The sequence below is a fragment of the Oikopleura dioica genome, chromosome 2 (assembly GCF_907165135.1).
Source record: "Oikopleura dioica chromosome 2, OKI2018_I68_1.0, whole genome shotgun sequence".
Taxonomy (NCBI): Eukaryota; Metazoa; Chordata; class Appendicularia; order Copelata; family Oikopleuridae; genus Oikopleura; species Oikopleura dioica.
The window spans coordinates 1,168,625-1,189,384 of record NC_137292.1 but is presented as its reverse complement, the minus strand read 5'-3'; the positions used below and the strand labels follow the sequence as shown (position 1 = coordinate 1,189,384).

Below are 20,760 nucleotides of genomic sequence, written 5' to 3'. Positions count from 1 at the left end.
TGAAAGTCCTTGAGGAACAGTTCAAGCTTTCTTAATCATCGAAATTTCGGATAAATAAATCGAACTCCTATAGAATAAGAAAGAAAAGCTGCCGGCGGTAAGCATGGCCGGACTTGGGAACAAAGATGACAGAAGAGTAAGAATTTTCAAGTTCGATGAAAGCACCAAAATCAAAAACTTCATCTACTCTCTCGAACAAACTGACCAAATCGCAGTTATCCAGCCTCAAGCACGCAAGCCGTATCCACACCCTTACGCATTTCTTGGCGACGGGTCAAACAAACGACTTTCAGTTTCACTTCCGTCAGTTTTTGAGTACTCAAACCCACCTTATCAAAAGAGCCTCTCGACTTATACAGACGATTCAAGGTCCGCCCTCATCAAAAATCAACTCCACATCTTTGGCGGCCCATTTGAATACGCTCACCGGGTAGGCTAAACAGCAATGCTTATAACAAAATTTCTCCGTAGATTGCGCGTTTGGATGGTTGTTCATTTACGGAATTACCGATGAAGTTAATTAATGATTATCGTAATGGACATATGGTTGTAGCATTTGAGGGAGGCAAAAAAGGTTAAAAAGCAATTTTTTAAAGAAAATTTTCTTCTTTTTTTAGCTCTTATTTGCGTCGACTGGAGAACAATGAAGGGTTGTGAAGAGTTCAATGGGCAAAACTCAACAAAAACCTTCGAAACGAACAAAAAACATTGGTATGGTGAGCTTGGCCTTTATTCTGGTCAACCAACTGCTGTTGGCGGAGATACAGAACTAATCGATGGAAAAACGGACGGTTCAGTTGAAATGCTGACGAAAAATGGATGGGAAAACCTTCCCAGTCATCCAAGGTTAGGTATTTGAGTTTTTTTTATCTGATTAAATTTTTCAGATCAATAAAAAGTTTCGCACTCCTCAGCTTACCTTCTGGAGCTAGGGTCGGCACCGACCCGACCAAAAAACCCGACCTGGTCGGAAATGGTCGGGTTTTTATGGGCACCAACCAGCCCGACCTCAGATTTTGCACCTCGATTTTGGATGGTCGGCTTTTGGTCGGTTTTGGTCGGTTTTTTTGTGTCTTTTGGTCGGGTAGGTCGGTTTTTGGTCGATTTTAACCTACGCATTTGAGCGATTTTTTTATTTCTCTCCGGCGACAAGAGAAAAATCGACGGCGAGTCCGGGCTAAAGCTCTTGAAAATTTAACTTTTCATGGCGAATCGACTGCCACAGTAAAATGCTTCGATCCGAGGCCCTCGAGGGCTGTGTGCGATAGAAGAATGTTGACAAATGTAAATTTTGCTCTTTAAAAAAACCGACCAAAAAAACCGACCAAAAAAGCCGACCCGACCGACCAAAACGACCACTGATTTGGCCTCTTTTCACGAGGACCGACCAAACCGACCACGAAAAATGCTGGTCGGTGCCGACCCTAGTTCTGGAGCTCTTCTGACAATCGGAGGACTAAATCAAAGAAATTATAAAAATTTGAATGAAATCTGGCGACTCAAAAAGGATAAATGGTCGTTAATTGGATCTCTTGAGAAGGTACCAATATTTCAGAAATGGAAAAGAATAGTTTTAAGACTGTTACTTCTGCAACAGCAATTTTGAAGGATGGTTCAATTTTCGTTTTCCCGGGATTCCTCTATGGAAAATTTTCGTCAATTCAGCGAATTAATCTTGATGCGAATGAAAATTTTCTGTCTGCTGATATTGTCGCGAGTCAAGAAGCAGCAGTTCGGTATCCGATTGTTTTTCTCACGCCTGTTGATTTTTGCTACTAATAAACTTTTGCTTGAAAACTTTGAAAATTGCCGGCTTCATAAAATTGATCTTGAAAAAAGCTCATCAAGTCGAGTTATTGTGGTCGTTAAACCCAACCTGCTTTACAAAACAAAACACGGATAAAGTATTATTTTTAAAGGAATTTGAAAGAAAAATGTTTGCAAAGCAGCTTTATTTTTTTATTCTCTTATTGACGAATACATTTTCTTTTTACTTTGGCTTGAGCATTTCGTCGGATGAATTCGAGACGGCAAAAGAGAGATTGCTAAAGAGATATGAGTTGTTGCTTCAAGAAATTGAGAAAAAACCTGAAAAAGAAAATATGCCAAAGGCAAAAATTAAGTCTGTTTTCAACGATTTTGAGAGTCTAAAGATTGAGAAAAATTTCAATCGGAAGCTTCAACCATGGGTAAGAAAACAGCCAAAAAAAATTTCAAATCAGTCATTTCTTTCAAGCTCCCTAGTACGGAAAAATCGTATGGAAGAAAAAATCAAACTGCCCGGTGCTTTTGCGAGGAAGAAAAATATTACAAGATTAATTATTACACGAAAAACAACGTTAAAAACTTGGACAAAATAAAGCGCCTGCGAGATGAAGACTTCGAAAAATACAAATTGGCGAATTATTTTCAATTAAACGACGCGCCACTTTTACTTTCAAACGCCAACAGTCGGATTCAGTGCGTTTCGTCTGGATATGAAATCGAGCCGTTTGAAAGCCTTGTTCCTTTCATTCGCGTTTTTGGCGGGGAGGAAGAGGAGTATCAGTTCAAAATCAGCTCAATTTATGGTTCCTTTACTAGCTCGGCTCCGTCGGAGAGGATCGGCTCGCCACTTGCGTCTCTTGAACTCGAGGAAAATATTTCGGAAAAAGATCTCAATAATATTTTGAAGGGCATTCGATACTATCCAGGTTATTTTTCTTTTATATTTTCATCGACAATTTTTTTAAGAGTATTATGACGCGCGACCAATCACTGACATCATCACTTTTTCTCTTACTTCGAAAACAAAAATTGAAGAGGTTAAAATCCCGATTCGAATACGAAGAAAACCACTGCCAGTTCTTCAATACAGGGAATCGGATCAGCTTAATCAAATGATCACGATTGTCACGAAGACGATTTTCAGATACAACTGCTTGCACTCGTTACTTTTATCAATTAAGGTAATCATAAAAATTTAAATTAATAATTAAGCATTTTATTTGAGGAGTTCTTTCCGAAAATGGCTGTCATCGTCGCAGACGACAATCCCTCCGACGTCTACCAGACGATCGACACCAACGAATTCCCCACTGTCAAACAATACAAAATGCCAGCTGAAGAGGGCTGGTTCGCTGGCCGAGCACTGGCGATTTCCCAAGTCCGGACACCTTACTTCGTCTGGGTCGATGATGACACTCAATTCAACAGTGAAACGAAATTGGGTGAAATGATGAAGATCGCGGAGAAGACTGGTTATGATGTCATTGGCGGCGGGCTTGGCACGAAAATAAGAAGAAGCTGGCAGAAGTTTGATCGGTTCAATGTTCCTTACAGCGAGAATGGCTACTGTTATAATCGGATAAGACCTAAATACGACATTCCTCTTACTGGATACGAGGGAAAGTGTTTTGTTGTTGATGTCACAGCAAATTTTTATCTTGCAAGGAAAGGGATCGAAATTTCAAGAAGAACTTGCATTATGGTTTCCTTTTTGATCCCTAAAAAGAACTTCAACAGCTGGGGCGATAAGAATGGATCCTCAGTTTGAGCAAAAAGCTCATCGTGAGTTTTTCATCGATTCAATCGGAAGACTTCGAATCGCTTATTGTAACACTTTTGTTGTCGGCCACAGGGGCGCGGAATACTCGTCCAAGTGCGTGGACAATGACAAAACCGAGTACAACAGTCGACGCTTTCCATCAGGAAGAAGCAAAACAGGTTTTAATTTTTCGGAAAACCGCGTGTCAGATTTTTTCTAGATCTTCTCAATAGAATTGATGCGCTTTGGTTTTACAGAAATAACTTCAAATGCTACAAAGACCTGGATTACGATTTTACTAACCACGTCAAACATGCTTCAAATAATCAAAAACTCCTCTAATCTTCTCAATTTCGTAATGAAGGAGGGACAATATGCTCTCTAGAAAATGAAATGCATTATGATTACTGCCAAAATAAATTGAAATGATAAAAAAGGGCAGATTTCAATTATAATCTTCAAAATTTCCTCATTTCTTATCTCAAGTCCAAAGACCAGCCGCTAAAAAACCCGGCTTAGAAAAAAATTTAAGCGCTCATCCAGCCTGGAGAGTCTGCTGCGGTCGTAAAATCTTATCTTCTCAAAACAAAGCGCATTATTTTTTGGATTTATAGCGCGGCAAAAATGAAAATTTCGCCTTTTTGAATGAGAGCTATTTTTGTGAAACAGATTCTTTTTCTGTTGGTGACGAATATCGGATCTTTCTTTTTTGGGCTGAACATTTCAAGAGAAGAATTTGAAAGAGCGAAGCTAAGATTGCTGAAAAGCTATGAATTGCGATTTGCTCAAGAAACGAAAGAGACTGAATTCGCTGAGGAATTTCAAGAAATTCAGGAAGAAAAAGAACCTCTTGAAATTGAGAGAAATGCGCCGAAAATGAAGACGGTCGTCAAATCTGTTCTGCGAAATTTACACGATCTAAAGATTGAAAAAGATTTCAACAGAAAACTCCAACCTTGGCTTCCAAGCACAAGAAAATCCTACACCCGAAAAAGCGAAGCCGCCCAGTGTTTCTGCGAAAAGGAGAAAGATCGTCTCACATCATACTACACAAAAAGCACCGTCAAGAAGCTCGACGAAATCAAGCCACTTCGAGATGAAGATTTTAAAAAGTACAAAGCTGCCAACTACTTTCAATTTTATGATGCGCCACTGTTGCTTTCTAATGCAAATAGTAACATACAGTACGTTTCATCTGGCTATGAAATTGAACCGTTTGAGAATTTTATTCCATACATTCGCGTTTTTGGAGAAAAAGAGGAACGATATCAATTCAAAATCAGCTCAATTTACGGTTCTTTTACAAGTTCTGCTCCTTTGAAAACGATTGCGTACCCGGAAAACATGCTGATTCTTGAGCAAGATGTTTCAGAAAAAAACGCGAATGAAATTCTCAAAGGAATTCGATACTTTCCTGGTATGATATCCGCAGATATACTCGATTTCATAACGGTTCAGAGTATTATGATGCCCGACCAATAACTGATCTGATAACTTTCACCTTGACATCGAGCACAAAAAATGAAGAGATCAAAATACCAGTTCGGATCCGAAGAAAACCACTGCCAATTCTACAATACCGCGATTCAAATGAGCTAAATAGGATGATAACGATTGTCACCAAGACGATTTTTCGATACAACTGCTTGCATTCACTTCTTCTCTCAATCAAGGTACTTTTTATTCATTCATTTTTGAAAAAATGGCGAATCGTCCTGCAATCTCATTTTTAACCATTTTTAAGAAATATTTTCCAAAAATGATCGTCATCGTCGCAGACGACAATCCCACCGAAGTCTACAAGACAATAGACACCAATGAATTCCCAACAGTCAAGCAATACAAAATGCCAGCTGAAGAGGGCTGGTTCGCTGGCCGAGCACTGGCGATCTCTCAAGTCCGGACACCTTATTTTGTTTGGGTCGATGATGACACTCAATTCAACAGTGAAACAAAACTAGCCGAAATGATGAAGATCGCGGAGAAGACTGGTTATGATATCATTGGTGGTGGACTTGGGAGCAAGACGAGAAGAGATTGGCAGCGATTTGATAGATTCAATGTCCCATACAGCGAAAAAGGATATTGTTACAATCGAATTCGCCCTACTTATGAGATTCCACTTACAGGTTACGAAGGAAAATGCTTTGTTGTTGATGTTACGGCGAATTTTTATCTTGCAAGGAAAGGGTCTTTCACTTTTTCTATCAATTTTGAAAAACGTTCTTTCAATAATTCTAGAATAAAATTTTTACGACCCCCAACAAAGAACCTCGACAGCCGGAGCGATAAGAATGGATCCACAATTTGAACAGAAAGCACATCGAGAATTCTTTATAGATGCAATTGGAAAGCTGAGGATAGCCTACTGCAATACCTTCGTAGTTGGCCACAGAAGTGAAGCCTACCCATCAAAATGCGTCGATAACGACAAAACTGAATATACAAGTCGACGATTTCCGATGGGGAAAAGCAAAATTGGTTTCTAGAGATGAGTTTATTCCCGAATAATTTTCTGATTTAGATCTTCACAACCGGATTGACGAGCTTTGGTTCTATCGCAACAATTTAAAGTGCTATAAAGACGCTCTTTTCTGAAAAATAAAGTGAGTCCTTTTTGATCGTCAAGAATTTATTGGCGACTAAGATCAGTCAGCATAAACGGTCCCGTCTTTTCGATCAAACTCGACAAATCTGACGCAAACCGCAGGCCAGCACGTTCCCCGTTTGTTTTGAAACAGTAGATACTAAATTTTTGCTTACGTTTTTTTCAGCGATCTTTACCTTTTCATCAGCTAGTTTGACCCTTGTTGACGGAGAATCTGCAAAACCACTTCCTTGCTTAGCATTGAAAAGCTCGATGATATCGGTTTGTTTCTTCACTTCAGTTTCCAGCCTCAACCGTACTGCTTTGAAGATGAGTCGATCGGTAAAATCGTAAGAAAATTGGATGATGTCATTGTCAATGTCGACAGGAGTCGCCAGTTTTGTAAAATTTCCGCGATTCACATTGAGTCCGTGTTTCAACTTTGCGAACTTAACAAAGCCTTCATCTCTTACTAGCATTCGTAAATTAATTCGCTTATGAGATTTCTTTAAATTGTCAAATACTGGTCCTATAATCACATCTGTTTGGTCCATCTCTTCTGCAATTTTTACCGATCTGAATTCTGAGCTCACCAATTTCACTTGCTGCTTGACTTAGATTTGCCAGTTGAAATTCTAGAACAGCTCCTCGTTCTCCCGCAAAGCTAAGGGAGAATAAAAATATCTCTAGAAAAATCATCTCCAAATTGACTTGAGCAAATACGCTTCTGCCCTCGTCTTTTTCATGAAGAGCAAACTGATTTGGCTATCATTGATATCCACCCGTCAAATTTGACAGATTCTGCGGACGATTTTGAAAAGAAACAACAAAGTACTATTTATATTTAGAATAAGTTTATTACTGCACATGAGATGTTAAGTACACGAAGTAACGACAAAGTAACAAGCGAAAAAGATGGTAATTCGTGGACATGGCCGGACACGACTCTTTTTCTCAGTTTTTGGGCACACACGATACTTTGGGCCATTAATTTTTCAGCCCTCGTTATTTTGAACGAGGCGCAGATTAGTTGTGTTGTACAGTGGAAATAAACAAAGAAGATGCGTTAACGGGTATTTCGGTGTATTTCTGAAGGGTGCTAAGAAGTGTCTTTTTTAACATATTTATAACTTAAAATGGGGAAAGTTGAAAGGAAGATTTTACTCGATGCAGATGTTATCGACGCAAATCTGGCCAGCGGGGCAGTTGACGCTGGTTCTGCATTCTTGCTCGATGCACTTGGTGCCGACGCAGATGGCGCTGTCGTTCAAGCAATCGGTGTTTCGGTTACATTCGACCTAAACATCGGTAAAAGGGAAATGAGTATTTCCATCTCTTACCGAATCGCACTTCTTGGTAGTAGAGTTGCAGACGTATGGCTCGTCAGCTGGGCAGTCAGAAGTGACGAGACACTCGGAGCCGTGGACGCACTCGTTACCCTGGCAATAAGAGGTTGGTCCTCCGCCAGCGGCGTTCTTGCAGTGGTCGTGGGTGGTACATCCGACATCGACGCACTCGAGGTTTCGGCAAAGTCGGGCCTGGTTGGGCCAGCCGCAGTGGTCGTTGGTTCGGCACTGGTTGGCAATGCAATTGTTTCCGATGCAAGTGCAGTGGCCGTTTTCACAACCAGGAACCTAGAAAATCGAGTAAATCGTAAATCAATAATAGCGAGTTCTGTGGGAAAACAGCTTTTTTACTTACACCCTTGGATTGGCAGGATTGATGTCCGATACATTGTGGTTCGTAGCAAGTGTTGGTGGCCTTGTCGCAAAGCTTATCGTCTCCGCACATGTCGTTGTTGGTACATTCGACGTTGACGCATTGCTAAAACTTTTTTTACGACTTTGATTGATAAATCAAATCTTGCCTGTTTGACACATTTGTATCCATCAAGACCAGTGTCCTGGAAGAAACCTTCGCAGTGGGCGTGGCTTCGGCACTCGACTTCTTCGCATTTGGACTTTCTGGAAAAAATTTTAAAGGGATGAAAAATTGCTATTCATACCGGCAAAGTTCCTTGGGGCCGCAGTGGGACTCGTCGGTGCACTGAACTGAGACACATTTGAAGTCAATGCAGTTGTTCTGTGGGCCACAAGCTGTGTGGGATTTGCATTCGACGTCGATGCAAACGTTTGGCTCGCCTTCTTCTGGGTTTTCGCCAGAGCAGATCTGGGTATCAGCATCGCAATGGTTGGCAGTTCGGCAGGCAACGGCAACGCACTCGTTGGCTTCACATCGGCACTTGCCATCGGCGCAACCAGGAATCACAGAGTTGAGGCAGTGATCGTGAGAGGTGCAGGCGACTGGCACGCATCGGTTTTCTTGACATCGTTCCTAAGAAAAATGTCATAATGCTTGTTTGTTTCTTTTCAATTTTTTTTTCATGAAATTTTTTTGTCTTACTTGAACACCACAGTGAGCATTAGTTCGGCATTCCTGGACCTCGCATTCGTTAGATTTGCATAGACAGTGTCCATCTTCACAGCCAACGACGCCGTTGTCTTGGCACATTTGATGGCCTCGGCATTCGACCTTCTTGCAAGTGAGCGACTGTCGGTCGCAAAGCTCATCAACGTTGCAGTGAGAATTGTTTCGGCACTCTTCTTGGACGCAGGTGTTCTTGTAGCATCGGTAGGTATCGTCGTATTTCGACTCGCAGACGGCGTGGGAGTCGCAGTCGACGCTCTTGCAGAGGTTGTCCTGGCAGAGAGAGTTGCTTCCGCAATCTTCGTTAGTTCGGCACTCGACTGGTACGCAGCTGTTCTTGGAGCAGATGTAGGACTCGTCCTCAGAACCAAAGTTCTCGCAGTCAGCATGGCCAATGCAATCAACATTCTTGCACTTGTTGCCGTTATCTTCGCCGCCGCAAACTTGCTTGTCTCCGCAATGTTCTCGGGTTCGGCACTCAACATCAATACAGACATTCTCTTTGCAAACTTCCTGGGCACCACAGTGAGCGTGATCAGTACAATCGACAGCCTGGCAAACATTGGCTTGGCATCGCTCTCTCGAGCCACAGTGGGCGTTGACTCGGCACTGCTTCTTGACGCACTCGTTCTTGACGCAGAGGCATTTGCCATCAGTGCAGTCTTCACCAAGGCCAGTTTCGCTGAGTCGGTTGCAAGAAGTGTGACCAATGCATTCGACTGGTTCGCAAACACCGGCGATCTTGTCGCACTTGGCAAAGACACCAGTACCCTTGCAGTGGCTGTTGTCGGTACATTCTCGGGGAACACAAGTGTGGTTGATGCATCGTTCTTTGTATCCACAAGCGGCGTGACCAATGCAGCCAACCTTTTCGCACTTGTTGTCCTTGCAGACCTCGCTGTTGCTGGCATCGCAGTGGGCGTTGGTGGTGCACTCCTGCAAGACACACTCGTTGTTTTGGCAAAGTTCTTGGTCTTGGCAGAAGGAGTGTCCTCGGCATCCAACCTTCTTGCAAGTATTGGTTTTCTTATCGCAAATTTCTGGGACACTTGGGTCGCAATCAGCTTCGACTCGGCATTCAACTGCTCGGCACTCTGGAAGACAGTACTTTCGGCCCTTGATGGTTTCACAGTTGGGGAAGCACTTGGCTGGCTTGAATCCACCATTTCCGTCGGGGATAGCCTCAGCACAGTGACCATGACCGGAGCATTGAGCTTCAACGCACTGGTTGTTGTGGCATCGCTCTTTGGCGCCACAGTGGGCAGAGGTAACACAAGTCTGTGGCTTGCACTGGTTCTGGAGGCAGAGACATTTACCGGCCTGGCAATCAGCATTGCTGTGCGTCAAACAGGCCTTGTGGCCAACACAATCGACAGGCTTGCAAGAGTTCTTGGTTGGATCAGCTTTGTCTGGTCGATCGCAAAGAGCGTTTCCATCGCAATCAGCGTTAGTTCGGCATTCAGTTGGAACACATTCGTTATCGATGCAGACAGATTTGGAACCGCACTGGTCGTGCTTGTTACATCCGACGGCGTAGCACTTGTTCTGTTCTTCCTCAGGGAAAGATTCGTCAGCACATCGCCAGGCGTTGGCTCCAGTTTTGCCCAAGCAATCACCGTTGGTTCGGCACTCGACAGCGACACACTTTTTGTTCTCGCATTTGGCCTTGGCACCACACTGAGCGTGCGATCGGCAAGTCTTGGCTCCATCAGGGTGTTCGTTGTAGCACTCGAAGGTTGGGTTGTTGTTAGGGTTGTTGTCGCAAAGACCGCCATCGGGGCAGTGAGCGTGCTTGGTGCACTCCTTAACAATACACTTGCGTCCCTCGCACTTGCAGATACCATCAGCACATTTGCCTGGGAAGTCGTCCTCGCAGGAAGCGTGACCGAGGCATTCGTGGTTGGTGCATACGTTTGCGTCACAGATGCCAGTGTCGCCGCAATCGCTCTTGCCAAGGCACTCAACAGGCTCGCACTTGGTGGCGTTACATCGCTGAGGTCGGCCATCAGCATGTCGTGGGCAGTGAGAGTGGCTTCGGCATTCGACATCAACGCAAGCAGTGTTCTCACAGACCTGTTGATCTCCACAATGGTCTCGGGAAGTACATTCAACAATACCGCACTTGTTGTCTCGGCAAGTCTCGACGATACCGTCTGGGCCGGAACCGTCCTTGCAGTGTCGGTGGTTGGTGCAGTCGACTTCAGTGCAGACCTTCTCCTTGGTGAGTTCGTTGAAGTCGCAAATGTGCTTCTCGTCTCCGACGTGGATGCAATCGGCTCGAGTTCGGCATGGGTTCTCTCGTTTCACCTCGTTGACCTTGAGGGTGAAGCTACCGCCGTTACCAGCGTCATCAGAGACGAAAGTGACGATAGCTCGGGCACCGTAGGTGTCCCACTGGAAGTTCCATCCCTTTTGTCCACGTCCCTTCTGGTATGGGAAGATGGGGTCTTCCATGACCATAAATGGGGTTTCCTGGCCGTTGGGGCCGCAGAAGATAGCTGGAGTCAACTCTTCGCCCAATTCAGAGTATGGCTGAATTTTGACGTAGTCGTCACAACCGTCTTTTCGCCAGTCAATGTTCATCTCGGTGAACTGGAAGGTGAGCGAGTTAAAATCAGCGTCGTTTGCAAGAACGGTCCACTCGAGTTCTTCGTTGTCACCGTAGGCATCGACCTGGATGATACCACCGGGGTAGATGTGGTCATCCTCGGGCTCGAAAGCAAGTCGCTCGGCTTCAGCAGCAGCAGCCGCGGCGGCAGCAGCAGCGGCTTCGGCAGCTTCGGCGGCAGCCTTGGCAGCGGCCTTGGCGGCTTCACGCTCTTAAAAATGATGTTCATTTGGCACGAAAACTAGATGATATTTTTACTGAACGTAAATTTATTTTGTCTAAAAATATTTTTTCTAGAAATATAAATAATCATCTTTTTAAACAAAAATTATAATCGAATCGCCCAATAAAAATATTTCTTCGTTCGTTTTTTCAATTTCTCTTTTTCTCTGTTTCTGTACTTACCAGCCTTCTTCTTGCCTCCCTTCCCCGCGAGGGTGGCTACGATAAGTGCATTAAAAAGCTTCATCGTGCTTTAGATCTTTCCGTGAGGACGACCTAAAAGCAATGATGCCTCGAATCAGACGGATGCAGAGTTTTATTCGATCGGCGTTTGCGGCCGCGAGTGGCGCTGTGGCAAGGCCGCTCCCCCATTCCAGAGCCAATTTTTGATAAGATCCAAACTCTGATCTCACGAGACGAAGGAAAGTTCAAATGAAAGGATCATGGATTAATTTGATCAAAAACAAATCTTGTGACAATCTTTGGTAAGATGAAAAGAAGGTCAACCAATCATTCAACTCAGAACTGCAAATTTTCGAAAAATTTTCTGACCTGAGCTGAGGTCAAAATTGAGCTGAGCTGGCTTCTTTTAAAGAAACATCGAGCTGAGCTGACCTTAAAATTGCTGAGTTGAGCTGAGCGGTAGCATTTTCGCAGCGAAATTTCTATTTCTGGATTTTTATTGAACTACTGGAAAAGTCACGAGTTGAGCAGATGTTTCTTTTACCCGGAAAGGAATGAAAAAACGAAGGAAGATTTGTAGCCAAAAATATGGAAAAGTGTTTTGTAAAAACACGATAAACTGCATCGCATAGGGCTCATTGGGCGGATTTATGCTTATCGAAAAACTGCTCTTTCAGCGGTATCTAATTTTGGGAACATTGGAATTCTCGTTGTATCAGATGCTCGAATCTTGTGAACACAAAAGAGAGAGTTACTTCGGTTTCAAAGCGCTGAGGTTCACGAAAATAAAGTCAACTTGAAGTTTGCCGGGTCTCGGCATTTAAAAAGAACATTTTCAGCGCTTCCCGACCGTTTTAGCCATCCCGGGCCTGTTTGAGGGATAAATACTCGACTTGAATCCGCAAAGAGTTAATCGCTTTAAATTTTGCTTTTCAACCGCGTTTGAGTATTTTATTATTTATAAAACGAAGGCGGGGCTAAACTTGAAAATTGGGCATCAACAGGAGGTGAGAACTGGAAAATGACGACTTTGGTAAATGATAATTTATTGGCAAGACGATGAATCAGGGCTTCTCCAAATTCCCCGAAGGCTAACATAGTGACACCCTTATTTTAAAAGGCCAGATATCTTCGGAAACAGCGATTTCGGGCGGCACTGGACGGCGGAAAGCGGCGCTATTCAATCATTTTTGTCACGAAAAATACCCGCCTTGTCCAATCAGTGACCATAAAATCAAACTTTTGTTGATAAAACAGAAATTTAGCCGAAACTAAGGAGAGATGTTAGGAACCGACAAAAATCCCGACAAATTTTGCGTTAAAATTTTTACCCAATCAAAACCCTAGATACGGCTCACCAGCGAATCAGCAGCAGATTAGTCGCCCAGGAAAATTTGTCAAGATTTTTGTTGATTCGTGACACCATCTCAAAACTCAGCTTGTTTGCCGAATCATCCTCATAGAAGGTCATTAAAAGAAATCTGTAATTAACTGTGACACAACCAAAATTTGATGTCATATCCTTCTTTCTCATCCTGGTAATGAGGCTAAAAAGGGTTCATCTAAGTGGAAGGAGCAAACATGGCAGTTTTCTGGTGGAAACAAGCGGCAACACCCGGTCGCGTGTTTTCTGGCAAAACAAATCGTCTCGTTTTCCTTATTGAAAGCCATTCGAATCGGCATAATACGAGACTACACGAGAATTCAGCAATCTAAAAACGTTTTAATCTAATCGAGGCGCCACGTTGATCAGGCGGATACTTGCTTCTTGTTTTCTTGTCAGCCAGATCGGGCAAAAATAGAACAGCGTTTGCAAGACCTATTATAAACATCATACCAAAAATCAAATCGGAAAGGGGACAAATCCAACATCTTGTCAAAAAGTAGAAAACAAGAAATTATCCAAACACAAAATTTTCCTAAGAAAAAATTTTTTTTTGAAGAATTTTTTTCAAAATTGCCATTTTCAGTCAATCAAATTTGAAGCAATTAACCGAGGTTTGTCCTAATGGAAGTATTCAATAAGAGTTGGTCAAGGACCAATTATTCTATAATTAGGCTAAAATTAGTATGACCCCCTAACCCTAAAGCCTAGCCTAGGGGACTAAGCCCCCGGGACCCCCCCCCAAAAACCCTAACAGTAGGCACTCCCAGCCCCAGGGTTTGAAAAGTCTGAGCATGAGCATGCTCAGAGCACTGAGCATGAGCACTGAGCATGCTCAGCGTGCTCAAGCTCAACGGAAATTCCAGCATGTCGTGCTCAGCCGTGCTCAAGCTCAATAAAATCTGAGCATTCGCGTGCTCAGCCGCGCTCAAGCTCAATAAAATCTGAGCATTCGCGTGCTCAACCGTGCTCATGCTCACGAGTCTCTGAAATCCGTGCTCAAATGCTCTGAGCACGTTTGAGCAAAATTTTTCTTCTTTTCTTTATTTTTAAACTTCGGGCCGTCTCAGCGCCGTTCCTTGATTTTTGAATTTAAGGGGCTTGACGGCCCTTCGGGCCGTCTCAGCCCCGTTCCTTGGTTTTTGAATTTAAGGGGCTTGACGGCCCTTCGGGCCGTCTCAGCCGGTTGACGGCGGAAACCATTCTTTATGAAGAATGGTTCTTTGCAAAAGAACTATTCTTTGAAAATCAAAGAATGGTTCTTTTTCTTTCGAAAAATAAAGAATGGTTCTTTTCGGGAATCAGAATTGGGCTAAGCAGCCGATGTGAAATTCAGTCAACGAGCGGGTGTGCGCTCCGCGCCTGTCTTTGAGGAAACTCTGTGACTAAACCAGTTCATAAAAAACCAATATTTAAATAAAAAAATAATTTTTTTACAATAAATTTCAATAAAAAATTCATTTTCGGTAAACAAATTGTTTCTAGAACAAAGAATGGTTTCCGCCGTCACCGCGCTAATTACGGCGGATACCATTCTTTGCGAAAAGAACCATTCTTTATAAAGAATGGTTTCAGCCGTCACCCTCTCAGCCCCGTTCCTTGATTTTTGAATTTAAGGGGCTTGACAGCCCCGTTCCTTGATTTTTGAGTTTAAGGGGCTTGACAGCCCCGTTCCTTGATTTTTGAATTTAAGGGGCTTGACAGCCCCGTTCCTTGATTTTTGAATTTAAGGGGCTTGACAGCCCCGTTCCTTGATTTTTGAATTTAAGGGGCTTGACAGCCCCGTTCCTTGATTTTTTGTGTTCTTTTATGAAGCAAGATTGCTTGAGCATGCTGTGAGCACTGAGCATGAGCATTGAGCATGCTCAATCATGCTCAGGCTCAGCTTAATTTGAGCACGCAAATGCTCAATCATGCTCAGGCTCAGCTTAATTTGAGCACGCAAATGCTCAATCGTGCTCAGGCTCAGCCAAAATTTGAGCTCTTCGTGCTCAGCCGTGCTCATGCTCAGTCAAGATTTGAGCTCTCCGTGCTCAGCCGTGCTCATGCTCAGTCAAAATTTGTGACTTTTCAAACCCTGCCCAGCCCCTAACCCTAATCCCAAATCGATAAAAAAGGGTGGGACCAATTCAAGCTTTATATTTTAGAAGAATTGGTCTGTTCCAATGCAACCTTCAGTCATAATATCGTCTGTGAGTCGAACTTTTTTTTGATGAAAACTTTCATCATGCTGTAAAAAAAGTTCGATCATCATGACAAAATCATGCTCCTAAACTTCGAGAATGGGGTTATTCAGGAAGATTTCACCAGAAAATCTAGCTTTTATGAGAGCAAAAAAAAAATCTTTATCAGCAAGAGAGAATTTAATTAGAGAGAAAAATGCTCACCGAAGTGAATTCGAAAAGCGGCATAAACAAATTCGACCTTCGTAAAGTTAACATGACTCAATTTGATATTCGATTTTCCTCTGACGGCGTATTGCGAGTCACAACAAACGAGTATTCGGAAAATACCATTTTCCGATAATTGCATCGCAACAATTTTACGGAAAATGCAAACCCAACCCATTTCGCGAGGCCAAACTTGCGCTGATATTTACTCAAAATAGACTACAAAAATATCCGATGAAAATCAATTGATTTTGCCGAAAAAAGGGTTGATACCGGAAGTTTAACTCAAAATAAAGAGATTCTTTTTTTTCATCCATCTGTTTGTATTAATGTCAAGATTGTTCAACGAAATCATTTTCATTGCTCCCCGGCTGATGAAAATATACAACGCGACGTAGAATTAACCCCTTTTTTGACGGCCCAGCTGGTTTATATTTGGATCAGCTTTTTCATGAACATAAGAGTTTCAAGCGCTTTAAAAGGAATGAGGATATCATGCTTTTATTTTTCAGTTTGAATGGAGCAAGAGAATCAGATTAAGAGACAATCAAAGTTTATTATTTTTATTCAAAGAGTTAGAGAGGGATTATCCTTCTTACCATCCGATCTCTCTAGAATTTGGGCTTGTGTTTATGGTGACAGAATGGGAACTCTTAACGGGGGGGAGGGGAGGGAGTGAAAGGTCAGGGGGACGAGGGCGACTGGTTTTGGTAAGAGTTCAGGGTAGTAGGGGGTTATCATTCGAGCTGAACCTAACCCTAACCCAACCTAAGGCCTAAAAAAGGGGGCTTCGCCCCCTTGACCCCTAACTAAGACTTTCTAGTCCCTAACCCTTACCACTTGCCAAGATTCTAGAGACATTTGATGGCTCGAATGATAACCCCTCTTCCCAAATGAGTTTCTCTATAAACTCAGACGCGGAGCGCATTCTGAGCCCTATTCCAGTCGGATACCGAAATAAGGGACACCAAGATAAGGGACTTTTTGGCTCAAAATGCCGAAAATCAGCGGCAGAAAAAAACCCTAACCCTAACCCTAACCCTTCCCTCTACGGGGTTCAGGGGATAACCCTAACCCTAACCGTCATGGATAGCTCGAAGAATAACCCCCCTACTATGTTCACAAAGTTCGGCGGAATGTTCGGATTTGTTATGATGGTCATTGAAGTAAGTCGTCACGTGACAAATGGTTTATTATTCCAACGCCGATGGAGTCGCCTAAAACGTTCACAACGGTACGGCATCGGTCGAGCACCCATTCTACGCTGAACAGGATTCCAATGTCTAAAGATAATTTGAAATTTGAACTTGTCGATTTCAAATCCAAACTTTTGCAGTTTCGACAAAGTTGTTTCCAAAGAAAATTAAATTAACCTGTTGTGGGCAAGCCAAGCGCGGAAACGACGAGAACGAGCGTCACCAAGCCCGCGGACGGAATCGAAGCCGCTCCGACCGAGGCCAGTGTTGCTAGCCAAAGCAAAATAAGCCAAATGATATTAACATGCGATTCTTACCAGTCAGCGAAATTGTAAAGTAATCGGAAAACTGCAAATTTGAGGAGTAAATTTGAGAGATTGTGATGGCCGCGACGCCTTCTAGAAGAGCAGTTCCGTCCATGTTCATTGTTGCGCCAAGAGGGAGCATAAATCGGGTCACTCGGATGTCCATTTTCAGGTTTTCTAGGAGAAATATCACGAAATTGAAAAATGCGATGATCTTACCTTCAAGACAAGACATAGTCTGAGGCAAAGTAGCCGCCGAACTTGACGTGCCAAAAGCAGTAACAACAGCTGAAGCGAGGCCACTGTAGATTCTGAAAGGATTGTTCCGTGTAAAGAAAAAATAAGCCAAAGGCAAGATGACCAGAGCATGGAAAGCGAGGCCGCCGAGAATTGTCACAGTGTAGATTCCGATCATCGTGGAAATCGTCGAAGCACCAGCGTATTTGACGATAGAGCCGCAAATCAACGAGCCGATTCCGATTGGAGTGGTCTTTAAAAAGGTTGAAACTAAATTTTAAGCGATAGAAGTCCTAGGCTGGCAATTAAATAATTTCAATGATAGCTTTGGCAACCCATCCCCAAATAATCATTTTCACGGCCTTCATTAGCAACTTGTTCATACCGTCCACAAGTTTGATGACCAAAACAACGTTTTCGTCCGTTTGTTGCAACTGCATACAAATCCCGATCAGCAGCGCGCAGGAAATTAAGCCAAGAACGTTGGGAGAAGCCGTCTTGATCCGTTTCTTCTGAACTGCTCCTTCTTTAGTTTCTTCAATTACCGTCTTGTCGAGTTGAAAAGTAGCGGCGAAGACGTTGTCGGGGCAGAGATTTCGGCCGATGTCCAGGAAAGTATCGACGGTTGACACGTGACTGGGCTCGTAAACGACACAATTGGCCGTGATGTTTTCCGAGCAAAGTTGTTTTTCCGCGTATGATCCAGGTTTACTGATGCTGACGAGGATCATACCCAAAATAGTCGCACACATCGTCGTCGACAAATAATACGTCATCGCCCTAATTCCGAGCTTTCCCGACGTTTTTGGGTCCATGCTCGCCAAGCCCGAAATCAAGGAGGTTATTATCAACGGCATGACTACGCATTTCAGCGCTCTTTAATCAGGGCTTCTTTTTTTAAATTTTGATCGAGAGGGCAATTAAACTTGGACTCGAGCTGCTCTCAGACTAAGGAATTCGGAGAAAACGGCCTACTAAATGTCAAATTCTTCAATAAAAGACACCTTTTGTTGTCAAAAAATCTAAAGAAAAAAAACATATTTTTCTTATAAATTCTAGAGCCCCGTTCCTCATCATTATCTCCCCCGGATATTCAATGTATCCGATGACATCTTCCGACAAATCAGCAACACTAATCAGCAGTATTCCAAGACTCACTCCAAAAATCACACCGGCAAGAGTGAAAACAATCAGCCGATTAGCTTCTTGAGCCCAAAATCGTTGAAAACCAGAGGCTCCATTTTCATTGATTGATTTGATTGATTTTGACGGCTTGTTCGTTTCGATCAACTTATTTTATTAAAATACTTTCATCAAAAGAATCTACCTCGTCGCTTTCCATGATCATTTTTTCTCGTTTTCTCTGATTTTTTATCTTTCAGGAATCTGAGTCTCCGCGAGCGCCGCCGGAGCTCTGGCTTGGCGCGTGATCGGTATCAAATTAACAAACAATCCCTTACAAAATTTATTCTTTTAAAATCTTCTTTTATTTCATTTCTAACAGGAGTTAGACACTTGAACGGCGATTTGCTCGGATGTAGTTTTGAAGTCGTCTTCTCAGGGTGGCTTTTCTTCGGCCAAACACTGGCTGAAAGTAAGAAAAATGAATTTTGAAAGATCAAAGGGGCATTGTTACCTCCATTACAGACATTTCTGGAAGCATGTTGTTGAAGTACTGGCGCTTTTCCATCAGATCATCGTAGACGTAGCTGGCTTTTCTGAAAGTTTTGTAAGCTCTTTTATTTTATTGCTGTTGCTATTGAATAACTTGCATTATTCCTATGCAAATATATCCTATCCCATAAAGAAAAATCACAAAATATGCATGAAGCAATTATAGAATTTAAAAATTTTTATTCAACTGTAACTTCTTTCAAAAAATCATATTTTCCTTTTTATCAAGAATTTATGGTTTCCAAATCAAAAATTTTTTTTACCAATAATTCCCCCTTACGTAAAATTCTCGGATGTTAAACAATTGTTTCTTACTCACGTGACACTAAAAACAGCGACTGAGAAGAAATAAAATAATTTAAGCAACATCTTCTCTTTTTTGAAAAAAATATGAAGCGTCGATATGCGAAAGTGTCAATTTCGATCTGATGATGTCTTATTTCGAAGTTTCGCCTGATCCGTTTTTATATACGGCGACCAGCGCGTTTTGAAGAATAATGTGGTTAGTCAAATGAGATCAGTAGAGAGAGTGGCTGTTAATTATGAATTAGCTAAAATGTATTATACTAACGAAAACTCTCCGCAAAACCGGGAGTCACTTGATTAACATTGAGGGCCGTTTTAGTTAATTATGCACATCCTGAGTAGATGTTGATCTTAAAATGACGACATTTCAAAAAAGATGGACTTGTTGGAATAATATCCCTTTCGTTACTTGTAGTTTTTCGATAATGGAGTTTTTGACTCTATTATCGAATTATCTTGTTTTGAAAAAACACTCAATAAATATTGCAAATAGGAATTCTACCGAAAATACGCCGAACGAGAACTGGAGCGGCAGTTCTTATTGAAATTTGTAGCCCTGATAAGGGCTTTCTTCTTGGGACTTTTCTTGTGTCCCTGCGCTTTGAGGGGAAATTCGCTCTGCACCGACTTCACGGCGTGTTTCTGGGGAAATCCTCCTCCCGAAGAGGAAATCTTCAGTATGGTTGATTCCCACTTTACCTCCGTTTTTATACGCTTTGGTGAGAAGCTCGGGCATATCTAGAGAAAAAAGGCGATCTTTTGGAGAAGCGGCGCAGCAGTTTGCAGAAGCGAAGGTCTAGAAAGAAAATTTCGTTGTGCTTCTCACCTTGGCATATTTAAACGGCAGGAAGAGCGGGAGTGCTTCATATGCGATTTGTGAGTTTTTGGGGAAGCTCTTCCGATGTGGTAAGTACAGTTGGCTTTACCTTCTACTCTTATTAAAAAAATATTTTTAGATAAAAAAAGCAATCTGCTTTCGCACGAGTTATTATGAGGAAAGAGGTCGACGGATATTTTTCCTAAACCAAGGGATTAATAAAAAAAATTGAGAATTACTTAGCCCTTTTTAGGGCTTGACTTTTTACCATTTCACGGTGATAACGAGATTTTTGATATTTTTTATTCAATCAAAGTCTTTTTGAGAGAAGATAACGTCAAAACCATGACATTCCATTGTCATGGAGCTGCTTCTTTTGAAATTCGACGGCTTCATTCCGGTTGTTCAGGTAGTCTTGCATGAAGCTTCTCTTCCATTTTCGTGTCAAAAACATTTGAGCTGTTCCAAATTGAAGTAAAAAGAGAGTAAAAATTATTTGCATCTTTATTTTTGCGGTGCCAAAACTTAGGAGAACCTTCTTTTATACTAAAGATAATCAGACTTTCAGAATAATAAGTCCATATTTTTCAGGGAAAAAATTCATGAGAACTGGGTTAGATTATTCGAAAACCATATGTTTTGCGCAATCACATCATTGTAATGTCTCCATTCTGAGTTCACTTTCGGATGCAGTACTTTTTCTTTTGTTTCATCGAGAGTTTAGTTATCAGATAAAAATCATCCTTGCATAATCCTTTCTTTACGATTGAAAATACTGAATTATTAAATAATAATTTATCATTCAGCTCTAGCCTTTGAACTTTTGGCAAAGCTTTTTAACTTGACTCATCAACGATATCAGTCATCTGCTCTCTCCCCCGCAGCGGTACCCATTTAT

The 20,760-nt window shown here is 42.3% G+C and overlaps 4 protein-coding genes and 1 long non-coding RNA gene across 5 annotated transcripts; 2 read left to right on the top strand and 3 right to left on the bottom strand.

The window, feature by feature from the left end:
- On the top strand, positions 1-3,535 carry LOC145696325 (uncharacterized). The gene is made up of 7 exons (XM_081773347.1): positions 1-430; positions 472-574; positions 618-846; positions 888-1,061; positions 2,245-2,693; positions 2,734-2,948; positions 2,993-3,535. The coding sequence occupies exons 1-7, from the start codon at positions 104-106 to the stop codon at positions 3,533-3,535; spliced, it is 2,040 nt and encodes a 679-aa protein (XP_081629473.1). The 5' UTR covers positions 1-103.
- Positions 3,536-4,402: 867 nt separating this feature from the next.
- On the top strand, positions 4,403-5,772 carry LOC145696321 (beta-1,4 N-acetylgalactosaminyltransferase 1-like). Its single transcript, XM_081773335.1, has 4 exons — positions 4,403-4,943; positions 4,985-5,199; positions 5,271-5,655; positions 5,768-5,772. The coding sequence occupies exons 1-4, from the start codon at positions 4,403-4,405 to the stop codon at positions 5,770-5,772; spliced, it is 1,146 nt and encodes a 381-aa protein (XP_081629461.1).
- Positions 5,773-6,950: 1,178 nt separating this feature from the next.
- Positions 6,951-11,670, bottom strand: LOC145700487 (uncharacterized). The gene is made up of 7 exons (XM_081777761.1): positions 11,554-11,670; positions 8,517-11,359; positions 8,119-8,447; positions 7,981-8,077; positions 7,815-7,937; positions 7,454-7,747; positions 6,951-7,411 (listed from the first exon to the last, which is right to left on the bottom strand). The coding sequence occupies exons 1-7, from the start codon at positions 11,615-11,617 to the stop codon at positions 7,274-7,276; spliced, it is 3,888 nt and encodes a 1,295-aa protein (XP_081633887.1). The 5' UTR covers positions 11,618-11,670; the 3' UTR covers positions 6,951-7,273.
- Positions 11,671-16,447: 4,777 nt separating this feature from the next.
- On the bottom strand, positions 16,448-18,441 carry LOC145696320 (excitatory amino acid transporter 2-like). The gene is made up of 7 exons (XM_081773334.1): positions 18,393-18,441; positions 18,137-18,355; positions 17,401-17,943; positions 17,048-17,318; positions 16,841-17,005; positions 16,701-16,793; positions 16,448-16,610 (listed from the first exon to the last, which is right to left on the bottom strand). Exons 1-7 carry the CDS (start codon positions 18,411-18,413, stop codon positions 16,486-16,488), a joined length of 1,437 nt encoding a protein of 478 aa, XP_081629460.1. The 5' UTR covers positions 18,414-18,441; the 3' UTR covers positions 16,448-16,485.
- A 104-nt stretch (positions 18,442-18,545) lies between these two features.
- Positions 18,546-19,209, bottom strand: LOC145700299 (uncharacterized). Its single transcript, XR_014134187.1, has 3 exons — positions 19,059-19,209; positions 18,702-18,783; positions 18,546-18,653 (listed from the first exon to the last, which is right to left on the bottom strand). It is a non-coding gene; the product is annotated as an uncharacterized LOC145700299 (long non-coding RNA).
- Between the last annotated feature and the right edge of the window lie 1,551 nt (positions 19,210-20,760).

Bases quoted from the DNA above. Each gene is read 5' to 3' on its own strand.
- LOC145696325 (XM_081773347.1), top strand. From the start codon at position 104: ATGGCCGGACTTGGGAACAAAGATGACAGAAGAGTAAGAATTTTCAAG. The intron at 431-471 runs GTAGGCTAAACA...ATTTCTCCGTAG, and splicing joins CATTTGAATACGCTCACCGG to ATTGCGCGTTTGGATGGTTG. The intron at 847-887 runs GTTAGGTATTTG...TAAATTTTTCAG, and splicing joins AACCTTCCCAGTCATCCAAG to ATCAATAAAAAGTTTCGCAC.
- LOC145696321 (XM_081773335.1), top strand. From the start codon at position 4,403: ATGAAGACGGTCGTCAAATCTGTTCTGCGAAATTTACACGATCTAAAG. The intron at 4,944-4,984 runs GTATGATATCCG...ATAACGGTTCAG, and splicing joins AGGAATTCGATACTTTCCTG to AGTATTATGATGCCCGACCA. The intron at 5,200-5,270 runs GTACTTTTTATT...ACCATTTTTAAG, and splicing joins CACTTCTTCTCTCAATCAAG to AAATATTTTCCAAAAATGAT.
- LOC145700487 (XM_081777761.1), bottom strand. From the start codon at position 11,617: ATGAAGCTTTTTAATGCACTTATCGTAGCCACCCTCGCGGGGAAGGGA. The intron at 7,748-7,814 runs GTAAGTAAAAAA...TCGATTTTCTAG, and splicing joins AATCCTGCCAATCCAAGGGT to GTTCCTGGTTGTGAAAACGG. The intron at 7,412-7,453 runs GTAAGAGATGGA...ACCGATGTTTAG, and splicing joins CTACCAAGAAGTGCGATTCG to GTCGAATGTAACCGAAACAC.
- LOC145696320 (XM_081773334.1), bottom strand. From the start codon at position 18,413: ATGATCATGGAAAGCGACGAG. The intron at 17,006-17,047 runs GTAAGATCATCG...TATTTCTCCTAG, and splicing joins GACTATGTCTTGTCTTGAAG to AAAACCTGAAAATGGACATC. The intron at 16,794-16,840 runs GTAAGAATCGCA...TGCTTTGGCTAG, and splicing joins CTTTACAATTTCGCTGACTG to CAACACTGGCCTCGGTCGGA.